Below are 27,585 nucleotides of genomic sequence, written 5' to 3' on the forward strand. Positions count from 1 at the left end.
GAAATATGCCCTAGAGGCAATAATAAATTGGTTATTATTATATTTCCTTGTTCATGATAATTGTTTATTATCCATGCTAGAATTGTATTGATAGGAAACTCAGATACATGTGTGGATACATAGACAACACCATGTCCCTAGTAAGCCTCTAGTTGACTAGCTCGTTGATCAATAGATGGTTACGGTTTCCTGACCATGGACATTGGATGTCGTTGATAACGGGATCACATCATTAGGAGAATGATGTGATGGACAAAGCCCCAATCCTAAGCCTAGCACAAGATCATGTAGTTCGTATGCTAAAGCTTTTCTAATGTCAAGTATCATTTCCTTAGACCATGAGATTGTGCAACTCCCGGATACCGTAGGAGTGCTTTGGGTGTGCCAAACATCACAACGTAACTAGGTGGCTATAAAGGTACACTACAGGTATCTCCGAAAGTGTCTGTTGGGTTGGCACGAATCGAGACTGGGATTTGTCACTCCGTGTGACGGAGAGGTATCTCTGGGCCCACTCAGTAGGACATCATCATAATGTGCACAATGTGATCAAGGAATTGATCATGGGATGATGTGTTACGGAACGAGTAAAGAGACTTGCTGGTAACAAGATTGAACAAGGTATCGGGATACCGACGATCGAATCTCGGGCAAGTATCGTACCGATAGACAAAGGGAATTGTATACGGGATTGATTAAGTCCTTGACATCGTGGTTCATCCGATGAGATCATCGTGGAACATGTGGGAGCCAACATGGGTATCCAGATCCCACTGTTGGTTATTGACCGGAGAACGTCTGGGTCATGTCTGCATGTCTCCCGAACCCGTAGGGTCTACACACTTAAGGTTCGGTGACGCTAGGGTTATAGAGATATTAGTATGCGGTAACCCGAAAGTTTTTCGGAGTCCCGGATGAGATCCCGGACGTCACGAGGAGTTCCGGAATGGTCCGGAGGTAAAGAATTATATATGGGAAGTGCTATTTCGGCCATCGGGACAAGTTTCGGGGTCACCGGTATTGTACCGGGACCACCGGAAGGGTCCTGGGGGTCCACCGGGTGGGGCCACCTGCCCCGGGGGGCCACATGGGCTGTAGGGGGTGCGCCTTGGCCTATATGGGCCAAGGGCACCAGCCCCAAAAGGCCCATGCGCCAAGAGAAGAGGAAAAGGAAGAGTCCTAAAGGGGGAAGGCACCTCCGAGGTGCCTTGGGGAGGTGGGACTCCTCCCTGGCCGCACCCTTCCTTGGAGGAAGGGCCAAGGCTGCGCCCTCCCCCTCTCCCTTGGCCCTATATATAGTGGGGGGAAGGGAGGGCAACCATACCTGAGCCCTGGCGCCTCCCTCTCCCTCCCATGACACATCTCCCTCCTCCCGCAGCGCTTGGCGAAGCCCTGTTGGAATCCCGCTACTTCCACCACCACGCCGTCGTGCTGCTGGATCTCCATCAACCTCTCCTTCCCCCTTGCTGGATCAAGAAGGAGGAGACGTCGCTGCTCCGTATGTGTGTTGAACGCGGAGGTGCCGTCCGTTCGGCGCTAGGATCATCGGTGATTTGGATCACGATAAGTACGACTCCATCAACCCCGTTCTCTTGAACGCTTCCGCGCGCGATCTACAAGGGTATGTAGATCCACTCCTCCCTCGTTTCTAGATGACTCCATAGATAGATCTTGGTGACACGTAAGAAAATTTTGAATTTATGCTACGTTCCCCAACAAAGAGCTACCCCAAGCGTAGGCTGCTACCCCGATTAGAAGAGGAAGCACCTAAACCTACATCACCAGCGCATGACGCAGCCGACAGAGAGGCCTCTCGGCCCTCCACTCAAGCCGCACCCCGGCGTCGCTCAAAAAATACCAAGGCACGGGGAAACGCACCAGACCTGCGAGATATATTGGAGGACAAGGCAAGGCAAACATGATCGATCTATGGATCGCGTGGGCGCCCCACGACTCGAGACGATAATCGTCATGCCGGATACAGTAAATCCGGCCGGGCCGAACACAGCAGACAAAGCTCATTTGAGCTACGTCGCGATATAGACCAGTACAGAGGCGCCGCACACCCACTATGCTTCACAGATGAAGTAATGGATCCTCAAATCCCCGAGGGTTTCAAACCCGTAAACATCGAATCATACGATGGCACAACAGATCATGCGGTATGGATCGAGGATTATCTCCTTCATATCCACATGGCCCGCGGTGATGATCTACACGCCATCAAATACCTCCCACTCAAGCTTAAAGGACCTGCTCGGCATTGGCTTAACAGCTTGCCAGCAGAATAAATTGGTTGTTGGGAGGACCTGGAAGCCGCATTCCTCGAACATTTCCAGGGCACCTATGTGCGACCACCAGACGCCGATGACCTAAGCCACATAATTCAGCAGCCAAAGGAATTGGCCAGACAATTCTGGACACGGTTCCTAACCAAGAAAAATTAAATCGTCGACTGTCCGGACACGGAGGCCCTCGCAGCCTTCAAACATAACATCCGTGACGAGTGGCTTGCCCGGCACCTAGGACAGGAAAAGCCGAAATCCATGGCAGCCCTCACGACACTCATGACCCGCTTTTGCGCGGGAGAAGACAGCTGGCTAGCTCATAGCAATAACATAATGAAGAACCCTGGTAACTTGGATACCAAGGACAGCAATGGCAGGTCACGTCGCAACAGGCACAAGCGCCGCATTAACGGCGACAATGCAGAGGATACCGCGGTTAATGCCGGATTCAGAGGCTCTAAACCCGGTCAGCGGAAAAAGCCATTCAAGAGAAATACTCCGGGCCCGTCCAGTTTGGACCAAATACTCGATCGCTCGTGCCAGATACACGGCACCCCTGAAAAACCAGCCAATCACACCAACAGGGACTGTTGGGTGTTCAAGGAGGCAGGCAAGTTAAATGCCGAAAACAGAGACAGAGGGTTGCATAGCGATGACGAGGAGGAGCCCCGGCCGCCGAACAATAGTGGACAGAAGGACTTCCCCCCACAAGTGCGGACGGTGAACATGATATACGTAACCCACATCCCCAAAAGGCAGCGGAAGCATGCACTCAGGGACGTATACGCGTTGGAGCCAGCCGCCCCTAAGTTCAACCCATGGTCCTCCTGCCCGATCACTTTTGATCGACGAGACCACCCCACTAGCATCGGACATGGCGGATTTGCCGCATTGGTTCTAGACCCAATCATTGACGGATTTCAGCTCACCAGAATCCTTATGGACGGCTGCAGCAGCCTGAACCTGCTTTATCAGGATACGGTGCGAAAAATGGGCATAGATCCCTCAAGGATTAAACCCACAAAGACGACCTTTAAAGGTGTCATACCAGGTGTAGAGGCCAACTGTACAGGCTCAGTTACACTGGAGGTGGTCTTCGGATCCCCGGATAACTTCCGAAGCGAGGAGTTAATCTTCGACATAGTCCCGTTTCGCAGTGGCTATCATGCACTGCTCGGACGAACTGCATTTGCAAAGTTCAATGTGGTGCCGCACTACGCATACCTCAAGCTCAAGATGTCAGGCCCTCGAGGAGTAATTACGGTCAATGGAAACACCGAACACTCTCTCCGAACAGAGGAGCATACGGCGGCCCTCGCGGCGGAGGTACAAAGTAGCCTCTCAAGGCAATTCTCCAGTCCGGCTAACAAAGGTCCGGACACCACCAAACGCGCCCGGAGTAACCTACAGCAAGACCGTCTGGCACGTTCCAAGAAAGCGTAGCAATGCGGCCCCAACCCTAGCCCTCGCTGAATCACGAAACCAGTATTACGCATACATAATTACGCTCTATAAATACCATGGGCATAGGGGAGGGGCACGACCACGGCATGCCCACAAAAGCGGCTCAACCGCACTAGGGGCTCACAACTTGGTCATTTTTCTCTTCTTACTTTCAGGACTCCACTCTACGGAAGGCCTGTCCGGCAGTACAATCGCCGAACACACGATGCAACAGCTAGGGAGGCAGAAAGCTACGTCGAATGTCCAGGTGGTCTCTATAACGAGCAAAATACCTGTCTTACATACCACCTCGCAGATCACCCCTGGAGGGGGACATGTCAAATAGTCCCATCTCTTGCTTATCGCACTATTTGTATAGTTCTGCTTTCGCAGCAGCCGTTTAAAATAAACAATGCTTAGCTTCAGCTTATTATTGCATTCTCTATTTATTTCCTTTTTATATATATGTTCAGTCATGACATTTAGCACCCGTACACGTTGGTACAGACAGTACAACAGGGGCTTAAGTACCCCACAATACAGTGTGAGAAGTCCGAACACTTTCACAAGTGCGGCACCCCGAACTTATAGCATTATATGCATCGGCTCCGAATCATGTCTTGGGTCAATAGTTGGGTTTGCCCGGCTCCTATGTTTTGGTACCTTACGTTCCATTATATCGGCTAAGGTAGCGCTAGGATAACTACTGCGATTGTGCGCCGGTTGAGCTGGGTTCAGCACCTCAGTAGAGAAAGCTAAAACTGACCGTCATGATAGGGCGAGAGCTGGTCGCTGTTCGAGAGGTTTCGAGTCCATAAAGACTTATGCCTCTTAGAGCGAGGAGCCGGCTTTGTCCGGCCCAGGCGTGGATAGCGCCCCGAACTCGGTCTTCCGAATACTAGGGGCTTCGCCAAAATTTAAAATTATAGAATTCTATGGCTAAGGAGAGTGATAAAGCATTATAGTCCGTTTGCCTTGTTCGTTGTGTTGAGCGCCTCCCTCGAAGGACCCAAGAACGGGAAAAAGAGCGCTCAAGTTTATCCCGAACACCCCAGCACTTGTGGCATGGGGGCAGAAGCCGACGACTCGCCATCTCTCAAATTTAATAAACGGCCGCACATAAGGTAATATTTTAAATTATAAAAGCGTTGCTTAGCGCATATGAACAAGTTTTCAGCGCACAGGACAAAATAAACAATTTTTACTCAAAAATTACATCTTTGGAACATTCATCCGCCATAAGTCGGGCACCCTTCAGGACGCCCTCATAATACATCTCGGGCTTGCGATGCTCCTTGCCCGGCGGCGACCCGTCCTTCACAAGCTTCTCCGCATCCAGCTTGCCCCAGTACACTTTAGCACGGGCAAGTGCCCTACGGGCACCTTCGATGCAGACGGAGCGCTTGATGACTTCGAGCCTTCACTAGTAGAAAAAGGGTCAAACGTGAAGCACATTAGTGCCGGTTTGTAAAAAAACGGCACTAATGTGATCAATAGTGCCGGTTCGAATGGCTATGCATTAGTGCCGGTTCGTAATGAACCTTTAGTACCGGTTCGTGCCACGAACCGGTACTAAAGGGGTGGTGGCAGGCTGGCATCAGGCCAGGGCCCCACGAGCCCCTTTAGTGACGGTTTGTGACACAAACCGGTACTAAAGGTCTAACCTATAGTACCGGTTTGTGTCACCAACCGGCACTACAGATTCTTAACCTATAGTCCCGGTTGAAGACACAAACCGGCACTATAGGGTAATTTTCAAACTCTACCCCCCCCCCTGTATCGCCATTTCAGTTTTGAAAAAAACAAAAGAAAATGATAAAAACTTCAAAAAATAAAATCCTTCGAGAGGTAGTTATATTAGTACATCTACACGTTAGGAAAATTTGAAAACTTAAATTCGGACATGTTTTGCAAAAAGTGTAGGGAAATGTAAAACGGCTGTAACTTTTGCATACCATGTCGGAAAAAAACATATAATATATCAAAAAATTCAGCACGAAAATCCGCATCCGATGGAGACCGCCTACGGCCTGTTTGCAATTTTTTAGAATCCTCAAATTCCAAAAGGAAAAAAGATATGGTCAAATTTGGTCAAACTACTTATTCAAGAAGTATTAATGTTACTACATAATTATTCAAGAATATTAGTGTTACTAAATAATTTTTTGAATTTTTTGAATTTTGGTCAAATCTGGTCAAACTATGGTCAAACTGTGGTCAAACTATGGTCAAACTTATTCAAGAAATATTAGTGTTACTAAATAATTACTGTTTTTTAGAATAATAGTTTCAAACTCAAACAGTGAAATGTGTGACTTCATGCTCAAGCTAAACTCCTGAGGGTTAATAGGATTGGCATCTTACTATTGTCAGAAAAACAACAAGTGCAGACTTGGAAACGAATGAGAATAGAACCCGAAAGTTAAGCATGCTCGGGCTGGAGTAGTGAGAGGGATGGGTGACCGGTCGGGAAGTTAGATGATTTGGAATGAGTGATCCACACTTGAGCAGGTGATTAGAGACTAAATCACCAAATAATTCAGAAAAATTAAAAATTAAAAAATAATCAAAAAAATTCCAAAATTTTCAAAAAAAAATTCAAAAAAAAACCTTTAGTACCGATTGGTAACACCAACCGGTACTAAAGGTCCCCCATACTAGGGCGCGAGCTCACGCCACGTGGTGGCACTTTAGCGCCGGTTCGTGCCGAACCGGTACTAAAGGGGGGGCCTTTAGTGCCCACCAATTAGTGTCGGTTATGGAACCGGCACTAAAGGCCCTTACGAACCGGTTTTAAAGCTCTGTTTTCTACTAGTGCTTGGACAGGCCTCCACCAGCCGCCTCACCAGCCCGAAGTAGCTCCCAGGCAGAGCCTCTCCAGGCCACAGCCGAACTATAAGGCCCTTCGATCATGGCCTGTTCGGCCACCTTGTGGAGCTTGACCAGTTGCTTCAGCTGGTCACTCAAGGGCACAGGGTGTCCGGCCTCAGCATACTGAGACCAGAACACCTTCTCCGTCGATCTTCCCTCCTCGGCTCGGTAGAAGGCGGCGGCATCTGACACGCTGCGGGGCAAATCTGCGAATGCTCCTGGAGAGCTCCGGATTCGGGTAAGTAACAAGTAACTCACTTTCACGTTCTTGCTTTGCATAAAGAATGCCTTACCCGCCGCTAACTCCACCTCCTGGAGGGCCTTCTGGGCTTCGGCCTTGGCAGATTTGGCATTTTCAATGGCCGCCGCGAGCTCGGACTCCCGCGTCTTCGAGTCAAGCTCCAAACTCTCATGCTTTTTCATGAGAGCCTAGAGCTCTTGCCGCACCTCGCCAACCTGCGCCTCGTGCTTCTCCCGCTCGGTGCGCTCCATGGCCACCCTCTTCTCGGCCTCGGATAGCGCTTGCTTAAGGGTCGCCACCTCAGTCATGGCCCCTACAATAGCCACGTTGGTCCTGTCATTTTTTGCAACCATATATTTTCTATTTATTTAAAATAAGGTATTTCTTACCTTCCTTATCCTCGAGCTGCTTCTTGTCAAGTCCGAGCTCCTGCTCGGACCGTTTGAGGTTCTGCTTCAGCGTGTCCACCTCCGCAGTTAGTGCGGCGGACGCCAGCAGCGAAGCCTACATATGCATATTGACTTACTTTTGTTAGACTCCTGCGAATGTTATTAGATCCTCTATTCGGCTTTTCTTTCCGAACGCCAAACAGAGCATCAGGGGCTACTGTCTATGCGGTAATATTTTTACATATTTTTTACATACCTCAAAGCCTGTCAGCAGGCTGGCACAGGCTTCGGTCAGCCCGCTCTTGGCGGACTGAACTCTCTGAATCACCGCACTCATAATAGTGCGGTGCTCCTCATCGATGGAGGCGCCGTTAAGCACCTCCAGCAAGTTATCCGGTGCCTCCGGTTGGGCGGAGGTCACCGGCGTCATGGGCCTGCCCTTCTTCTTAGGGGGCCACCTGCCGGACTCCGGAACCTTTGAAGGTTCCGGTGCGGCGTCCGGCCTGGGGCCGGACTTAGAACCCTCGGGGGTTCTGTCCCCTTGGCGCCTGGAGTCCGGGAGGTCGCCTTGCGGCGCCTCCAGGACCACCTCCTCCTGGCATGGAGCCTCCTGCGACAACACCTCGACATTGTCCATAGGGTGAGGGGAGGAGGCGGCCGGAAGTAAAGTGCTGTTCACATCCGATGAATCCAGGAAGCCGCTCGTCGACACGTCGAGCCGGTCTTTGGGCGGACTGCATAATTATATGCGGCGTCAGGAAAAGCTACGCAATGAAGGAACACTATGAATCACTCTGGTGTCCAGATACTTACGATTTTGCCAGGGGCTTGGCCCTAAGCGGGCACTCCTCTTCATCATCGTCGGCGTTGGTGGAGTAGTCTGGAGGAAGGGTCTTCCCCTTCTTGGACCCTCCGGCCTCCCCAGTTGGGGCGGCCTTCCTTTTCTTTCCTCCCCCCGCTGGAGGGGGAGAGGCCTCTACTTCCTCCTCCTCGTCTTCACGGGAGGAGTGCGTCTCAGAGTCGTCAGACGATGAATCCGACACCACCAGGCGTCGGGCGCTCTTTCGAGTCCCCGTGGCCTTCTTCTTGGCCTTCTTCTCCGGCACCACATAGGGTGCCGGAACCAGCAGCCCCGTCAAGCGGGCGTCCGCTGGGTCTTCGGGCAAAGGAGCCGGACAGCTGATCTGTCCGGATGTCTCCTGCCAATCCTGTCAAGGGTAAGGGAGTTTAGATCCCGCATAGAGTCAAACTATGGAAAACTAATATCATGTAAGAGGTGAAAAAAGCTTACCACGCTAGCATGACGCTGCGTGCTGAATCCGCGATCCTTAGTAGCGGATGCGGGAGCCTCGGCGCCCTTGAATAGCGCCTTCCAGGCATCTTCGTACGTCGTGTCGAAGAGCCTACTTAGAGTTCGGTGCTGCGCCGGGTCGAACTCCCACAGGTTGAAAGCCCGTTGTTGTCACGGGAGGATCCGGCGGATGAGCATAACTTGGACTACGTTGACAAGTTTGAGCTTCTTGTCCATCAGGCTTTGAACGCATGTTTGGAGTCCAGTCAGCTCTCCTTTTTTACCCCATGTCAGGCCCGTCTCTTTCCAGGAGGTGAGCCGCGTAGGGGGTCCGGATCGGAACTCGGGGGCTGCAACCCATTCAGGGTCACGCGGCTCTATGATGTAAAACCACCCCGATTGCCACCCCTTCAGGGTCTCCACGAAGGACCCCTCGAGCCATAGGACGTTGGGCATCTTGCCCACCATGGCGCCTCCGCACTCCGCCTGGGTGCCGCGCACCACCTTTGGCTTGACATTGAAGGTCTTGAGCCATAGGCCGAAATGGGGTCGGATGCAGAGGAAGACCTCGCACACGACGATAAACGCCGAGATGTTGAGGACAAAGTTCGGGGCCAGATCGTGGAAATCCAGGCCGTAGTAGAACATGAGCCCCCGGACAAATGGGTGGAGAGGGAAGCCCAGTCCGCGGAGGAAATGGGGGAGGAACACCACCCTCTCATGGGGCCTGGGGGTGGGGATGAGCTGCCCCTCTTCGGGAAGCCGGTGCGCGATGTTGTTAGACAAGTATCCGGCCTTCCTCAGCTTTTTGATGTGTCCCTCCGTGACGGAGGAGACCATCCACTTGCCTCCCACTCCGGACATGGCTAGAGAAGGTTGAGGTGGGGTGTGTGGACTTGGGCGCTGGAGCTCGAGTGCGCGGAAATGGATAGGCAAAGGAGGAAGAAGGCGTAGGTGAAAAGGTGGATCCTTATCCCCTTATATGGGTAGACCAGAACTGCGTGCCCCCGCCCGCCTGGTAAAACTCGCTTATCTCCTAAGCACTGTAATCAATGGCACGGTTGGGTTACCCACACCCGTATTGATGAGAATATCGGAATAAGGGGGGACGATCTCTGCTTCGACAAGACGTGCCAAGGAAACCGCCTCGCTAAACGCGCTGAGCTAGAACAGTAAAACGATTCGAATAAAGGCTTGGCCGTGGTGTGATGTCACGCTGCGGAATACGTCAGCAGATTAGATTTGTGCAGATATCATTCTCTCTAAAGTGGCATGTGGAGCTTGTTTTGCAGAGCTGGACACTACCCTTGTGTTCAAAATCTTCCATGGTGTATTCGGAGGCCATGTTCAAAATCACGCTGCGGAATAACCGGGCCATGAAGTGATGTCGTACTATCAAAACGTGTCAGCAGATTAGATTTGTGGAAGTATTATTCTCTCTACGGTGGTATGTGGAACTTATTTTGCAGGTTTGGACACTATCCTTGCATTCAAACTCTTCCATGGTGTATTCGGAGGAGGAGCCCGCCTTGCAATGCCGAAGACAACACTGCACGCCGGACTCATTGTCATTGAAGCCTGGTTCAGGGGCTACTGAGGGAGTCCTGGATTAGGGGGTCTTCGGACAGCCGGACTATATCCTTTGGCCGGACTGTTGGACTATGAAGATACAAGATTGAAGACTTCGTCCCATGTCTGGATAGGACTTTCCTTGGCGTGGAAGGCAAGCTTGGCGATACGGATATGATCTCCTCCCATTGTAATCGACTCTGTGTAACCCTAGCCCTCTCCGGTGTCTATATAATCGGAGGGTTTTTAGTCCGTAGGACGAACAACAATCATACCATAGGCTAGCTTCTAGGGTTTAGCCTCTCTGATCTCGTGGTAGATCTACTCTTGTACTACCCATATCATCAATATTAATCAAGCAGGAGTAGGGTTTTACCTCCATCGAGAGGGCCTGAACCTGGGTAAAAACATCGTGTCCCTTGTCTCATGTTACCATCCGCCTAGACGGACAGTTCGGGACCCCCTACCCGAGATCCGCCGGTTTTGACACCGACAACACCCGATCATCACGTGGTGTCACAGCACGAAGAACTTTCGCAACGGTTCATACTCAGGGAGAACACTTTTACTATGATAATTTAGTGAGGGATCATCTTATAATGCTATCGTCAATCAAAGCAAGATAAGATGCATAAAAGATAAACATCACATGCAATCAATATAAGTGATATGATATGGCCATCATCATCTTGTGCCTATGATCTCCACTCCGAAGCACCGTCATGATCACCATCGTCACCGGCGCGACACCTTGATCTCCATTGTAGCATTGTTGTCGTCTCGCCAATCTTATGCTTCTACAACTATCGCTACCGCTTAGTGATAAAGTAAAGCATTACAGGGCGATTGCATTGCATACAATAAAGCGACAACCATATGGCTCCTGCCAGTTGCCACAACGATAGTTTGTCAAGTTGGTGTTGTTTTAACCTTCGCAAGGACCGGGCGTAGCCACACTTGGTTCAACTAAAGTTGGGGAAACTGACACCCACCAGCCAACTGTGTGCAAAGCACGTCGGTAGAACCAGTCTCGCGTAAGCGTACGCATAATGTCGGTCCGGGCCGCTTCATCCAACAATACCGCCGAACCAAAGTATGACATGCTGGTAAGCAGTATGACTTATATCGGCCACAACTCACTTGTGTTCTACTCGTGCATATGACATCTAGCATAAAACCAGGCTCGGATGCCACTGTTGGGGAACGTAGTAATTTCAAAAATTTCCTACGCACACGCAAGATCATGGTGATGCATAGCAACGAGATGGGGGAGTGTTGTCTACGTACCCTCTAGACCGAAAGCGGAAGCGTTATGACAACGCGGTTGATGTAGTCATACGTCTTCATGGCCCGTACGATCAAGCACCGAAACTACGGCACCTCCAAGTTCTTGCACACGTTCAGCTCGATGACGATCCCCGGACTCCGATCCAGCAAAGTGTCGGGGAAGAGTTCCGTCAGCACGACGGCATGGTGACGATCTTGATGTTCTACCATCGCAGGGCTTCGCCTAAGCACCGCTTCTATATGACCGAGGTGGAATATGGTGGAAGGGGGCACCGCACACGGCTAAGGAACGATCACGAAGATCAACTTGTGTGTCTTGGGGTGCCCCCTCGCCCCCGTATATAAAGGGGGGAGGGGGAGGTGCGGCCGGCCCCTAGGGGTGCGCCTGGAGGAGTCCTACTTACCGGGAGTAGGACTCCCCCCTCTTGCCTTGTTGGAGAAGGAAATGGGAAGGGGGAAAGAGGAAAGGGCGGCGCCGCCCCCCCCCCTTCCTTGTCCTATTCGGACTAGGGGGACGGGGCGCGCGGCCTGCCATGGCCGGCCCTCCTCTTCTCCCTTAGGGCCCATGTAGGCCCATTAACCCCCGGGGGGGTTCCGGTAACCCCCCGGTACTCCGGTAAAATCCCGATTTTACCGGGAATGATTCCGATGTCCAAATATAGGCTTCCAACATATCAATCTTTATGTCTCGACCATTTCGAGACTCCTCGTCATGTCCGTGATCACATCCGGGACTCCGAACAACCTTCGGTACATCAAAACATATAAACTCATAATGAAACTGTCATCATAACATTAAGCGTGCGGACCCTACGGGTTCGAGAACAATGTAGACATGACCGAGACACGTCTTCGGCCGATAACCAATAGCGGAACCTGGATGCTCATATTGGTTCCCACATATTCTGCAAAGATCTTTATCGGTCAGACCGCATAACAACATACGTTGTTCCCTTTGTCATCGGTATGTTACTTGCCCGAGATTCGATCGTCGGTATCTCAATACCTAGTTCAATCTCGTAACGGCAAGTCTCTTTACTCGTTCCGTAATACATCATCTTACAACTAACTCATTAGTTGCATTGCTTGCAAGGCTTAAGTGATGTGCATTACCGAGAGGGCCCAGAGATACCTCTCCGACAATCGGAGTGACAAATCCTAATCTCGAAATACGCCAACCCAACATGTACCTTTGGAGACACCTGTAGAGCTCCTTTATAATCACCCAGTTACGTTGTGACATTTGGTAGCACACAAAGTGTTCCTCCGGTAAACGGGATTTGCATAATCTCATAGTCATAGGAACATGTATAAGTCATGAAGAAAGCAATAGCAACATACTAAACGATCAAGTGCTAAGCTAACGGAATGGGTCAAGTCAATCACATCATTCTCCTAATGATGTGATCCCGTTAATCAAATGACAACTCATGTCTATGGTTAGGAAACATAACCATCTTTGATTAACGAGCTAGTCAAGTAGAGGCATACTAGTGACACTCTGTTTGTCTATGTATCCACACAAGTATTATGTTTCCGGTTAATACAATTCTAGCATGAATAATAAACATTTATCATGATATAAGGAAATAAATAATAACTTTATTATTTCCTCTAGGGCATATTTCCTTCACGTAGAATACTTATGCTCTTGAAAGAAGCCACTTGTGAAACCTATGGCCCCCGGGTCTATCTTCATCATATTAATCTTCCATCACTTTATTATTGCTTTGCTATTTACTTTACCTTTTATTTTACTTTGCATCTTTATACCAAAAATACCAAAAATATTATCTATCATATTTATCAGATCTCACTCTCGTAAGTGACCGTGAAGGGATTGACAACCCCTATTAGCGTTGGTTGCGAGGAGTTATTTGCTTTGTGTAGGTACGAGGGACTCGCGCATAGCCTCCTACTTGATTGATACCTTGGTTCTCAAAAACTGAGGGAAATACTTATGCCACTTTGCTGCATCATCCTTTCCTTTTCAGGAAAATTCAACGCAGTGCTCAAGAGGTAGCACCCCCTCACGGACGGCGCCGCCACCGGCACCTGGAATGGGAAAAGGCCGCGTCGGGGGGATCTTGTTGTGGGTTTGGCCCGGAAGTTGCTCCCAAGTGTTCGTATGGGCTGACCTAACACAACCGGGTGGAGAGGTCCACTGGTCAAAGCCCGTCCATGGAAAGTCAAAGGGCTAGATCTCGTGGTCAAACGCTACAGGGTTAGGCCGGACGGGGGCCCTGGGGGGGGGTAGCAATGCCACCAGAGCGTCGCACCGGGCCCTTATTATACATGTCGTACGGTGCGGTGGTATGTCTGAAGAGGCAGCACGCGTCTCCGGGGTGTGGCCCCCTCACGGACGACGCCACCGCCGAACCTGGAGGGGGGAAACGGCCGCGTCGGGTCTACATGGAGGGGATCAAGCTGTGGGTTTGGCCCGGATGTTGCTCTCAAGTGTTCCTATAGGCTGACCTAACACAACCGGGTGGATAGGTCACTGGTCAAAGCCCGTCCATGAAAAATCAAAGGGCTAGATCTCGTGATCAAACACTACAGGGTTAGGCGGGGCGAGGGCCTTGGGGGATAACAATGCCACCGGAGCGTCGCACCGGCCCTCACGCGGGTGCATCTGTGCTCCGGATTAGAGTAAATCATTTCTTAGCCAGTTTCATTTAGCATGGATCGATGTGTGTTGTTTGCTGATAACAAGAAACTCTATTTGTTCCTGTGACACATAGCTTAACTTTTGCTTCCTGCACTGCACTGCAGCAAGTCTTGGTCCCATGTGCTTTATATTCGGACCCATCCCGAGCTACGCGAGACCTCGTTGTACCATCCAGATCTTCGGCATCCGGGTGGCCAACCTGGAAGACGGCCTCCAGCGGCCGCTGCATGTCCACAGCTTTGTTGCCGCCAGGGACACCTCGGATCACAATCGCAACTTCCTCTTCAACCGCACCAGGGATAACTGCCAGGTCCTCACCCAACAGGTAAGCACCGTGCATCATTTGTTGTCTATTGTTTTATGTTACAATATATTTCCTCTGATTCTTCCTTCATCGAATTGGAGCATGAATTTGATATATTCACCATAGTTCTCGTCTTCGTTACATGATAGTCTGCCAGCCATTTTGTTGGCATGTGTTGCTTGCATTGTAGGATCCATACCTACTGCTGACAGGCCCGGCGCGCGCGATCGTGATCATCGACCCGATCACAATTGAGTTCCAGCTGAAGGTGAAGAGCAAGACGGAGCCCGAAGAGGACGAGATGCTGGCCTTCGGGATCTTCAACTACCCCCAGACCTACCTTGCCACACATGTGCTCCGCTCTGGTATCCTCTGCGACCGGTGCACGACCCAGCTTGCCTACGCGCCGCTGGACCCCTCGGTCGAGGCGACCGTCATCGGTGTCCGGATCATCGACGGTGTGTGGCCAGACGGTCTCCGGGGGCGCGTCGTCGTCGAGGTCACAACCGTGAGGGAAGGAGAGGTTCTGCTGCTCGACTGCCGGGACGGGAAGATGCCGATCAGCCCTTCGACCGGCGCGGTAGAGCTCTCGAGGCGCGTCGTGTCGGTGGACCTCTAGGGGGGAAGCTGGTTGTTTCCGTGGTGGCCTCCTCTCAGACTGGTGGCAAAGAAGACGATGATGTTGGTGGCGGTGCCGTCGTTGTTGCGCGAGGCGAGGCCGTGTTCGCGCCGGAGAGGGCCGGCACGAGCAATGGCACCTTCGATCTTGGCTTCTGCAAGGTGGAGGTTGCTGTTGCATGGTCCCTTGTTTCGAGCTTGTGGGATGAGAGGAGCGCCCTCGCGAAACTCGCGGAGGAGAGGGCATGAATGTGTGTTCTTTGTGTTCCTGTGTACTGATCAGCTCACGGTTGATGTAGTCTGCTAGTTTATTCAGTCTACTTAATTACTGTATTTTGTGACTGGTGAACTGATTCTCCGTCTGACCTACTTTTTTTCACTTGTCTTTGTTCAACTATAAGTCCCATCTAAACCAAACAGGAGGGACTTGTAGGGACTTAAAGTGGGTATTTGTGACTTATGAAATAAAACTCTCAAGGAGGGACTTATAGGGACTTATAGTTGTAATATGGTCTTCTAGTCCATGTTAAGTCCCAAGAACCAAACAGGTAGGGACTTTTTAGGGACTTAGGACTTATAAGTTGGGATTAAAAAAAGTCCTAAAACTTATGAACCGAACAGGGCCTAAGTAAGTTTTGTGTTGACCTACTTTGGTTTGTTACCTGTTGGCTTGCAAGAAGTAAAACCTGAAAGATGCTAGTGTTCCAGCAAAAACATACATACAGTGATAAGTGCACATCCAGGTAAAATTTGATTCCTTTCAGGAGACAAAGCACCACTTATCATGTCATTTCAGGTTTTGCACTACAACATAACATCCTGGCACATTGCACATTTCAAGGTGGATGTCACTGTTGCCTTGTCCCCATTTTCGAGCTCGGTGAATGAGCGGCGCACCGCCGCGAAACTCACAGAGGAAAAGCCATGAATGGATGTTCTTTGTTTCTTGTGGTGCTCCACCCAAGCAACCATGGGAATGGGGAGGTTTTTCTCTCTGTGTTTCAGGACTGCTCTTTGTCTGCTCAGTTTCTTCGGTTCTACAGTACTTTTTCTATCCTGGAGCTGGTGAAGTGTTTTTCTGTATTTATTTTTACTTATCTTTGCTCAGCTGCAAGTAAACCTGTGTTGGCCTACTTTGGGCTGTTACCTGTTGGTACAAGAAGTAAAACCTGAAAGATGCAAGTGTTCCTGCAAAAACATAACACTTGCTAATTAACATGAAGAATTCTGCCTTGTGTTACAGCAATTTAATCTAACCTTCCCAGGGAGTTAACCAGTGATAAATGTACATACAGTTAATTTGATCCCCCCAGGAGACAAAGCACATGTGTCACGCAAATTCACCCACATATCGTTTCAGGTTTTGCGGTACAACATAATATCCTACCATTGCGTTGCAGGCTTCTACTTTCAGACCGTAAGATGAGGCAATACAAATGATAATCATGAACTTCTGAGGAACGGCCAGAAAGATCTGCATCGCCGGTGCAGCGAGCGAAGCATGAGATGCAACTCAAATGTCGCCAGTCTAGTTCCCCGCTATCGCTGCCATCAAATATCTGCATTTTCACCGGGCTGCATATCTTGCCCATGAGGCCATGAGAATCATAGAGACTATCGCATAGGTTACAAGATACTTACATATGCACTGTCTGCCTCATCATCATCTTCTCTGCATAGGCTTCAGCAGGTCTTTGAGAGTTCCTGGCCACCTGGCGTCCTTCGCTTACAACGACTCCTCGGCGCGGCAGCTGCAGCTGCTCGTGTTGAGGTTCGCACCGCAGACAAGGCACAGGCCCTTGCAGGTGCTGCTGCAGAAGGCGTCTAGTGTGATCTCCAGGTGGATGATGTCCCGGAGGTTCTTCGAGATGTCGATCTCCTTCTCCCCAGCAGGGATATGGAGTATTTCCACAAAAATGCCAGAATAGAATATCCCCCTTTAACAGCCAACAATGGATCTAATGACCAATAACAGCCGTGATAATAATGTTGTCCACAGATTACTGAAGTCAGATGTAGCTGCATCAGTTGCGGTACTAGAACAAAAGTATCTCCATGTTTTACAATTTAGTTGAACTATAACTTGCTGCTTATCATCACCGGCAAATGCATCAGTACGTGTCACCATGTCAGTACGTGCTTATCATAACTAGAAAGATCAGCATATATGATGCCTATGAGCTAATAAAAAGGAAACAATACTCTACCAGAAACAGCGCAACTTTTCTTGCTTGGAGAAATATAGCACATTATATCACAATGTCACGGCCAAGGAGGAAGCCTTGCTGCCAGATTGTACATGATGTCTTCCCTTAGTCCTAGCATGCCAGATTAAACTTTGTCGAGCTATCTAGCTGTAAAATGTGGCAGTTTGAAACCCTGTAGGCTGTCTGTAAACGGGCAAGGGACATGGTTTCAGAAGTGTGGCGGCCGCGCAGATTAAGCACCCGCGCCGGTGCGCGGCTGTATGTCTGATTTGATTCTGACGTGTGTAATCTTAGATTTAGTGATTTTGTGTTTGGCTGGCCTGGCGGTTAGTAAGAGAATCTCTAGCAGACCCCTTAAATCGTGTTGAACTGCAAAACAACCGCCGCTTTACAATTTTACACGGAAAAAATGACCCGAACAACCACCTTAGACGCCCGCAATCCATAAAAAATATTGAGGGACGTGGTAAATTGTCCCATTGACCCGCGAAAACACGGTAAATCCGACTCAAACACCCACCACCAGCTTCAGCATGATCTCATTGTGCACAATTGGCAAAGTCATGGGCAGCAATAAAACCAACCATTTTTACATTTATTTAATTTAATTCATGAGTGATTTGTATCATTGTTGTATGCGGAACAATTCTTGTATTGAATTATAAGTTTAATTATTAGATTGAATAATTATTGTAATTTGGATGATTGTTGCATTGTAATATTCAGATTTTAATTTATATTGATTTCATATTTCTATGTATACTATGACACATGTATCAAGTTGAGAAAAAACTATGTGTTTCGAGGGCTGGTGCAGGCTGCGGCCGAACAAAGCAGCCTGCGCCAGCACTCAAAACACGTTTTCTCCAGCCCTTATACTCACTTTAAAAGTCTGCGCGATGAAGGGTCTATTAGAGATGCTCTAGCCGAAGGCTTCTCCTCTATCAGCATGCCCGGGACATAACTCACGGTCTCGTGCTCCTTGTCGGATTCACGGTCCTACAACGACGAGCTGCATCGTGCAGCGTTCTTACACTTATCCACACATCCACACAACACATGTGCATATACGAAACAAATAAGGCAGAGCTGCAAATAAGGAACGAACAAATGTCATTTCTTTTACACTGAACATGTCACATGATACATCATCGTTACACCAAAATAGTCCAGTTCTTCGCAAATGGCAGAGAAAACATATATGGTACTAACATCTCAGCCTCTCACTTCATGTAATCCAATCTAGTACAAAACACATGCCAGCTAGGTATGGATGGAGGTTGAACGCAGGTAACCGGCCCGGCGAAATAGCCCACAGGGGCACCTAGCATGGCGAGGACCCCCCTCTCTGGTATGTCTGCTCTCTACCGCTTGTACCAAATCTCTCTCTCAAGCTATTTTCAGATCCGTGCCAAGTTGATGTTGGTAGTGTATAATACAAGTGTGATTGTGTTCTTGTATCCAGATCTCATTCAGCGACAAGCTCCACCACGGTGGCCTTTGGCATGGGCTGGCTTTGCTGAATATGTTTACCCAACAACATCGAAGGTAGTACATACATACAGAGAACTAAACTATGCTACCTTAACTGAATATTATTACTCGTATCAGTTTGCAGCAGGGAGAGAGGCACACCTTGATTCTTCTACGTGTGGTGCTGACATGCTTCTCTTGCTGCTTGGTTGTTTATGGCTCAGATTATATGTACGAGAAGCTTGGCGTTGACAAGAGATGAAGCCCTCCATCATCCTCTACAAGCACTCAAGCAGAACGGAACCACCTTGGTCGTGCCTCTCGTGCGTATGATTTGAATCCGCAGTAAAAATCGGTTCATTTTTTGACTGTAGTACTGACCATGTGTCTCTTGTGTTCCTCGATGCGGCCCGTCGACTATTATGCTTTTGGAATGAAGATGACAAACAATTTTTGTTGGGTCTGCAGAGTGTGTCGTTGTCATCTTTGTTAGCTCAGGTGTTGGCTTGTTTATGATGAAGCTCAACACTGGGAAGCTTAAGAAGGTTGGCAAGTGCGGAGTGTACTATAGCGTCCTACCCTACACGGGCTTCTACACTCCAGGTATGATACGGTCCTTGCTTGTCTATTGTCATGTATGTTTGCTTATTTGTTGGTTCTGGTTCTTAAACAATTATCCATACAGTTTTGTGTATGCTTGTTAAAATTGAATATGTGGCACGGGAAAACAGAATGTAATTTTGTTATCATGTTGTGGTTGCTAAGGGCCATGACTTGCATCGGTCGTTTGGTAAAGGTGCACATAAACTTGATGATCTTGTAGTATCCTGCAACCTTGTTTCAGATTTTCTTTTTTGTCAAAGAACATGCCTTTTATTTTCTAGCATAGCTGTAGCTCATGTATCAGGTTCAGTCTTGTGACCTTCACAGTTAGTACTCAGTACTAGTACATGTAGCTCATCATAGTGGACTGCTGACTTTAACTCTTGGTTATTACTTTTGTGCATGGTGTCTGATTAGATGAGGGCACATTGTTATCGTCACAATAACTGATCTCTGAGTTGTTTACATACAGACATCAATCAACGGCAGTCTCTACTCTACACGGTGTTCTCTGGCATCGGCTGGCTTCACTCAATATTTTTACTGAAGAACATCCAAAGTACATACACAAACCAAACTCTGCTGGCTTCACGGGATATTTTTACCCATGTCAGTTTGCAGCAGAGAGAGATGCTTAGATGGTTTTTCTATGTGTGGTGCTTATGTGCCTATCTTGCTGTTCGGTTGTGTATGGTCCAGACTGTATGGTTGAGAAGCTCGGCGTCCACAAGACCAGAAGCTCTGCATCATCCTCTACAAGCAAAACAGAACCACCATCACTGTGTGCCGCTGGTGCGTATGATTTGAAACTACAACAAAAACTGGTTCTTTGTTTGCCTCTAGTACTGACCATGTATCTCTTGTGATCCTTGATGCAGGCCGTCGAGTAGCAATTCTACTACGATGATTTCCACCGGTACTGCCTCCCGGCTTCTCTCCAAACTTGTTGTTACCTCTTTCTTGTCTTTGTTGGTAATTCATTGTTTATGGGAATGATGATGACAAATAAACTGTTCTTGGGTCTGCAGAGGGTGTGGGTGTCATTTTCGTCAACTCAGGTGTTGGTTGTGTATGATGAAGCTCAACTGTGGGAAGCATAAGAAGGTTGATCAGTGTGGGGTCTACTTAAGAGTACCACCCTACACTACCAGAAAAACTGGGTTTGCCGACGGCCAAATCTATGCCGACGGCCCCTGTCGGCATCGCCGCACCTATGCCGACGGCCAAGGGTGGGCCATAGGCGTAGAAAAGCCGTCGGCATACATTGATCTATGTCGACGGGGCCGTCGGCATAGACGTGGCCGTTGGGACCACCCGAGATAAGCCTACGGCGCCCGTCGGCATAGGACAGGCCGTCGGCATATCCCGGGCCCAACTCCCTAGTCAGTGCTGACGCTTGACGGCGTTTATCCTACGCCGACGGGCGGTAACGGCGGCCGTCGGCATATCTGTGGCAGAGGTATGCCTACGGCGTAGCCGTCGGCATAGGCCCCTCTGCCACGTCAACGATCCGTATGACACACCACGTCACCGATCCGTGTGTGCACAGATATGCCGACGGCCTAGCCGTCGGCAAATGTTTACTTTACTTAATTTTTTATATTATCTGTGGCAGAGGTATGCCTACGGCAAGGCCGTCGGCATAGGCCCCTTCGCCATGTCATCGATCCCTGTGCCACGCCCCGTCATCGATCCGCGGGATAACCTGCGTGTGTGCACAGATATGCCGACGGCCTTACGTATATTTTACTTTATTTTTTTATTTTTACTTTGTTTTGTTATTTTTACTTTATTTTAGTTTTTGTTTTTGCATAAGATAATTATGCCTTATCTAAAAAAACATTCCCGATGGTATATCGATTGCCGCCCCCCGTTACGAACGTCGCTATCGCCGTGTCACGGAGGGGGTAAACGGACGCGTGGGGTCTACACGGAGGGGATCTTGCTGTGGGTCTGGCCCGGATGTTGCTCCAGAGTGTTCCTATGGGCTGACCTAACACAACCGGGTGGGGAGGTCCACTGGTCAAAGCCCGTCCGTGCAAAGTCAAAGGGCTAGATCGCGTGGTCAATCGCTACAGGGTTAGGCGGGACGGGGGCCCTGGGGGGTAGCAATGCCACCGGAGCGTGGCACCGGGCCCTCATACATGCGGGGTGGTGTGGTGGCATGTCTAAAGAGGCGGCACGTGTGTCCGGGGTGTGCCCTCCCCTCACGGACGGCGCCGCCGCCGGCACCTGGAGGGGGGAAACGGACGCGTCGGGTCTACACGGAGGGGATCTTGTTGTGGGTCTGGCCCGGATGTTGCTCCAAAGTGTACCTATGGGCTGACCGAACACAACCGGGTGGGGAGGTCCGCTGGTCAAAGCCCGTCCGTGCAAAGTCAAAGGGCTAGATCCCGTGGTCAAACGCTACAGGGTTAGGCGGGTCGGGGGCCCTGGGGGGGTAGCAATGCCACCGGAGCATCGCACCGGGCCCTCATACATGCGGGGTGGTTTGGTGGCATGTCCGAAGAGGTGGCACACGTCTCCGGGGTGTGCCCCCCCCCCCCCTCACGGACGCGTTGGATCTACACGGAGGGGATCTTGTTGTGGGTCTGGCCCGGATGTTGCTCCAAAGTGTTCCTATGGGCTGACCTAACACAACCGGGTGGGGAGGTCCACTGGTCAAAGCCCGTCCGTGCAAAGTCAAAGGGCTATATCCCGTGGTCAAACGCTACAGGGTTAGGCGGGACGGGGGACCTGGGGGTAGCAATGCCACCGGAGCGTCGCACCGGGCCCTCATACATGCGGGATGGTGTGGTGGCATGTCCAAAGAGGCGGCACACGTCTCCGGGATGTGCCCCCCTTCACGGACGGCGCCGCCGCCGGCACCTGGAGGGGGGAAACGGACGCGTCGGGTCTACACGGAGGGGATCTTGTTGTGGGTCTGGCCCGGATGTTGCTCCAAAGTGTTCCTATGGGCTGACCTAACACAACCGGGTGGGGAGGTCCGCTGGTCAAAGCCCATCCGTGCAAAGTCAAAGGGCTAGATCCCGTGGTCAAACGCTACAGGGTTAGGCGGGACGGGGGACCTGGGGGGTAGCAATGCCACCGGAGCCTTGCACCGGGCCCTCATACATGCGGGGTGGTGTGGTGGCATGTCCTAAGAGGAGGCACACGTCTCCGGGGTGTGCCCCCCCTCACGGACGGCGCCGCCGCCGGCATCTGGAGGGGGGAAACGGGCGCGTCGGGTCTACACGGAGGGAATCTTGTTGTGGGTCTGGCTATATAACTATAAAAATTATAACTATAAGAAAATTTAAAAATCTATATAAAATAAAAATAACTCCCCGCCCCTCGCCCCGACCCTCTCCGCCCCTCCTCGCTGCGCCGCCGTCCACCCGACCCCGCCCCGGCCTCCCAACCCCACCCCGACCCCACGACGCCGCCGTCCACCCGGCCCGCGCGGACCCCTTCTCGCGCCGCCGCCGGCCGCAGGGCTCCCCGCCCTGGCTCGGCCTCCCGGAGCCCGCAGGCCGCCCCAACGAGCACTCCTGGGCGCGGCTTCGGCCGGCCCTGCTCCCAGCCCCAGTGAGCTCCTCCCTCCATCGCCAGACACCGTCGTGCCCGCTCCCAGCCCCAGTGAGCACCCGTTGTTCTCGTTGCTTGTGTTCATGGTGGCTGGATGAATAGATAGATGCTAGATAGATGGATGGATGCTAGATGAATATATAGATGGATGCTAGATGAATAGATAGATGGATGGATATTTAGATATATACTAGATAGTTTTGTGTAGTTTTATTAGGTATTTACATACATACTAGATAGGTTTTACTAAGTTTGTGAATATAGATGAATTAGATGTTGGGCAAATTTGTGATAGATGGATGGATATTGGTCAAGTTAGTGTTATGGTCATGTTGATTCATATATAAGAAGCAAATCGAGGCACTTGGTTTCTAAAATACTTAATAAAGATTTTTTTTTGCAATTTGAGGTACAAAATATATCGAGGTACAAAATATATCGAGGTACAAAATATATACGAGGTTAAATTCCGCCAGGGGCGTGAGACCCTAAGTCTGCCTGTGTTCAAATGCCGATGGTTCGATCCGCAGGAGGGGGTAAAACATACGCCTTCCATTGGTTTGGTCGAAGTTAAACCATCAACCGTCTATGCCGGAGCCGATCTCTTCATTGCGACTACCCAAGCTACACAAGTATATTATCTGCCTTACCCATGCCAGAAAGTGTATCTAAAGGGCTGGGAAGTTGTGTTCAAGGTGTCGCCACATGGTAAGCTACCAGACCCGAATGAAGACGATTACTACAACATTAACCCCATGACATACGAGGGAGTGTTCTATCAAGAGCAACCTGATGATGATGATGATGATGTGGTTAGAAACGATGACGCTAGACCATTGGGTGATGATGATGTGGACCCAAACGTCGACGATGCACGGAATGATTGTAGAAATACTATCGAGTTCTTCCGGAGCACAGGGCTAGAGCGGACCAGATCGTGTTGCGCCAATGCAAGAAGAAGGCCCGCCAGATGCAGTACGAGGTGCGCTATGTGGCCATCTCCACATACTACCACGACTATCTTGGTGTGAAGATGACCAAGGAAGAAGCGCGGAGGATGGGCATTACCTTGGAGAGGCCCGAGTTCTTGGCGGTAAGTATAAAAGATTTTTCATTATGCTTTCATTATGCTTTCATTACCTTGTGGTACATTATGCTTTATGCTTTATGCTTTATGCTTCCATAACACCAATTTGGACACACCTACATGCCATTATGCTTTTATTATGTAGGTGTGTCCAAATTGGTGTTATGGAAAAGACGAGTCCTGGGCGGCATTGGTGGATCTTTGGTGTGATGAGGCTGGAGCCTGGGCGGCTATGAGAACCAAAATAAGGCTAACCGAGGGACGGAGGGAGTACATGCTCAGGGAAACCGAAACCACTATCTCCACAAGGCAGTTAATGTATGACTAACCTCATTAAACATTCTTCTTCTTCTATTTACCATCACTTTCTTATGTATGACTAACCTCTGTTTGGTGGTGCAGGAGGAGAAACTGAAGCGGCCGCTCTCACACATGCAGGCGTGGGAGATCGCCCATACGCGGAAGGACCCCAAGCCTGGCGAGCCCAAGTACTACGGCAAGAAGACCGAAGGGAGGAAGAAGGCCTACTCCGAAGCGTATCTGGAGTTACATCCTGACACACCTGACCCCATTGCGGCGCCTCTGGACGACATGGCGGTGGTGAGGATGGGGCCCAAGGAGCACGGTCGGGATGCGGTTCTCGATGCTGTGATCACTCCTAGTATCTCCTACACACAGCTTCGTCGGATCGACCCGAGCCTGAGCCAGCGCACGAGCCAGCCAGTGACTAGTACACAGTCCCTCTTTCAGGAGCAACAATCTGTAAGTATTTTCCCTCTTATCTTCATCTCACTTCATTTTCCGCATTTAGTAGTTTTATGAGTTCCATCATGTCATACCGTAGGCCTACATGGAGTACACACGCCAGGAGACCATGGCGTGGCATCAGAGGCTTTATGAACACCAAGTGCAGAGGGATAGCCAGATGCAGCAGGCTTTTCAGGATATGGCGGCCGGCAGGTGTCCTCAGTTCCCTACAGCACAATGCCCTCCAGCACAACCAGTGCTGATGAGCTTTGAGGAGTTTGTGGCACAGAACGCTGGCCCCTCGCCGGTTAGTTCATCCCCAATCTATTCACCCAAAGCATGTCATGCCTTTCAACACAGTCATAAGATCCCGTGCATATGTCTTTTCAACATGCAGGGAACAGGTGGATCTACCGTTGGCGGTGGTCTTCGCAGCACTCCGGAGACACGGAGCCCGACCACTCCGATCCACGGAGGCGGAGGCGGTAGCGCTGCCGCTAGCACTGATGACCTGGACTTTGGCCGTCTTGGCGGTGACGACCTCCGCGGTGCTCGATGATGCTTGAGATGTGATGATGATGCTTGAGATGACTTGTGTGTGCTGATGATCATTTAGCTGACTTGTGTGATGATGCTTATGCTTACATTCGTTGATATGCTTATGCTTGTGTGATGATGATCTATTATTGTCATGATGCTTATGCTTACGTTCGTTGATATGTGCTGCTGATATGTGCTGATATGTGCTGCTGATATATGCTGTTATATATGTGATGTTATCTGAATTGAACTGATTTGAAAACAAACAGGAAAAAGAAAAAAAAATTAAAAGCAAACTATGCCGACGGCTAGGCCGTCGGCATAGGGCCAGCGTGAGCTCCCAGTTGCTGACACGTGGGCACCTATGGCGACGGCATAGCCGTCGGCATAGTTTGAAAATATGCCGACGGCCTGGCCGTCGGGCTAGGTACCAACGGGGCAGCAACTGGGATCTCCGTTATATGAGCGCTTGTGTTTGTACTGATGCTCAAAAAAAACGTATTGGACGCAAGAAAGTCCTATGTGCTGCTCTGAGCAGCATATATATAAGCGAGGCTTCAGAGATATAACCCGACTGCGAGAGATGAGCCAGCCCACTTTTGGTTTTTATTTCAATTTAGTCAATTTTTTATTTTTTTCCCTCGTTTTTTTGTTTTTTAGTTTTCTTCTGTTTCTTGTTTAGTTTTTTTTGTGGTATTTTCAAATTTCATATTCATTTTCTGTAAAAAAAATTATAAAATAGAAAAAATTCAACAAATTTTCACGTTTTTCTTAAATTGTTCAAACTTTTAAATAAAGTTTTAAGTTTCATAATTTATTCGAAACTCAAAAATCTTATTACAAAAAATGTTTGGGAAGTGTAGAAAATATTCATGTTTTTCAAAAGTTATTTAGAATTTCAAAAAAGCTCTCATAAATTCAAATCAAATGCATTCTCGAAATATATTCAGGATTTTTCAAGAAAATTCCGCGTTTTTATAAAAAGATCTCAGTATTTAGTTTTTTCTCATTTTAAAACTTTCTCGCATATTAAAAAATGCTTGGGAATTTCAAAAAATTCGCCTTAAAAGATCAATGTAAAAAATCTAAAAAAGTGGGTCGTTATAGGGTACGGTTCACTACAGTTACCTGGTCGCTATTCTTGTCTTTATGAAACAAACTAATATTGCCACATAGAGAATCCAATTAGTAGAGAGAACAACAATACCCACTAATTCTGTTACAACCGCATTTGTTCAGACTCCTGTGAGCCAGCAGCCCGTTTAGACAGGACCTTTCGCTTCGGCCTGAACCCGATCTCTGAGAAAATCACAGCGGCCGGCGCGCCCGATGAAAGCATCTTGGAGAAAATTACAATGCATTGCGGAAGAACTAATCCAAGAGCGAGATCGAATTGTCTTTCCTAATTGAACCACTATTTTTGGGTGTGGGCATGCATAGTTTCAGAATAGAATAAGGGACACGCTACGCGTCGACCGGCGGATCGTTTTTAAAGATCTGCCATCTCTACAGCCGTTCGATCTATCTCATCTTGACAATTGCAACAATGACAGTGCTGTAGAACCTTTTGCAACTGAGGTCATGTTGCAGAAACTTCTGTAACATTTGGAAAAACTTCTGCAACAGAGGTCATATTGCAGTTTTTTATTTTGCAACAAAGGTCTTGTTACGGATTTTTTTTTTGAACATTTTTTCTTTTTGCAGAATCTTTTAGCAACATAGGTCCTATTGCAGAACCTCCTTCCAACACATCACTTGTTGCAAGCACTTCACGGCTTCGAACACATGATGCTTCTGGTTCTAAGGGAATAGATTGAGTGTGTGCCTCAGGTAAATACGTGGCAAGTAGAGCACACGGCGGATGCGGCCGAGCGATCGGCCGGCTGATTGTTGTAAGTGTTTTCCGTAGAATAGTTACCTATCCGCTGACGGCTTCAGCTTCTCAATCTTCAGTCTCATTCAGAACTTTATAAACAAATTCAGTAAGGCCTCCGGACGGAATTGTGCATTTGATCGAGGTACACCACGTTTCCAAGTGTGAGGAAGAGATTGGGGCAGAACTACTCTTTTTTATTTAGGAGAACATGCATATGAAAGGTCACAATGGACATATACTCAAGAGTCAAGACTATGACACGCAATATATACACTGAACACGCACCAAACGATATGCGAAATGGGAACATTGGCGACCATATGTGCACACAAGTAAGCTAACTAAGCCGGTGGCACCAGTGGCGGTGCCAGGACGATAGATCTGTGGGGTCAAAGAGATGATTATCACAGATTTTACTTGGTTTTTGAGTTTTTTATATGAATATGCACACATGTATATGAAGGATTAGCAAAATAGCTATGGGGCTATAACGTGGATATGCCACTGGGTGGCACC

At 49.3% G+C, this 27,585-nt stretch overlaps 1 protein-coding gene across 1 annotated transcript; it reads left to right on the plus strand.

Moving 5' to 3' along the window:
* The first annotated feature begins 24,176 nt into the window (after positions 1–24,176).
* Positions 24,177–25,320, plus strand: LOC125513164. Its single transcript, XM_048678195.1, has 4 exons — positions 24,177–24,224; positions 24,309–24,668; positions 24,751–24,960; positions 25,051–25,320. The coding sequence occupies exons 2-4, from the start codon at positions 24,339–24,341 to the stop codon at positions 25,210–25,212; spliced, it is 702 nt and encodes a 233-aa protein (XP_048534152.1). The 5' UTR covers positions 24,177–24,224; positions 24,309–24,338; the 3' UTR covers positions 25,213–25,320.
* The last annotated feature ends 2,265 nt before the right edge of the window (positions 25,321–27,585 follow it).

This window comes from Triticum urartu, chromosome 6, assembly GCF_003073215.2.
Source record: "Triticum urartu cultivar G1812 chromosome 6, Tu2.1, whole genome shotgun sequence".
NCBI lineage: Eukaryota > Viridiplantae > Streptophyta > Magnoliopsida > Poales > Poaceae > Triticum > Triticum urartu.

What these genes read in the sequence shown, in the direction of transcription:
- LOC125513164 (XM_048678195.1), top strand. Translation starts at nt 24,339, where the DNA reads ATGCAGGCGTGGGAGATCGCCCATACGCGGAAGGACCCCAAGCCTGGC. An exon ending in TCTTTCAGGAGCAACAATCT is followed by an intron (nt 24,669 to 24,750) that starts GTAAGTATTTTC and finishes GTCATACCGTAG; the next exon opens with GCCTACATGGAGTACACACG. An exon ending in AGAACGCTGGCCCCTCGCCG is followed by an intron (nt 24,961 to 25,050) that starts GTTAGTTCATCC and finishes TTCAACATGCAG; the next exon opens with GGAACAGGTGGATCTACCGT.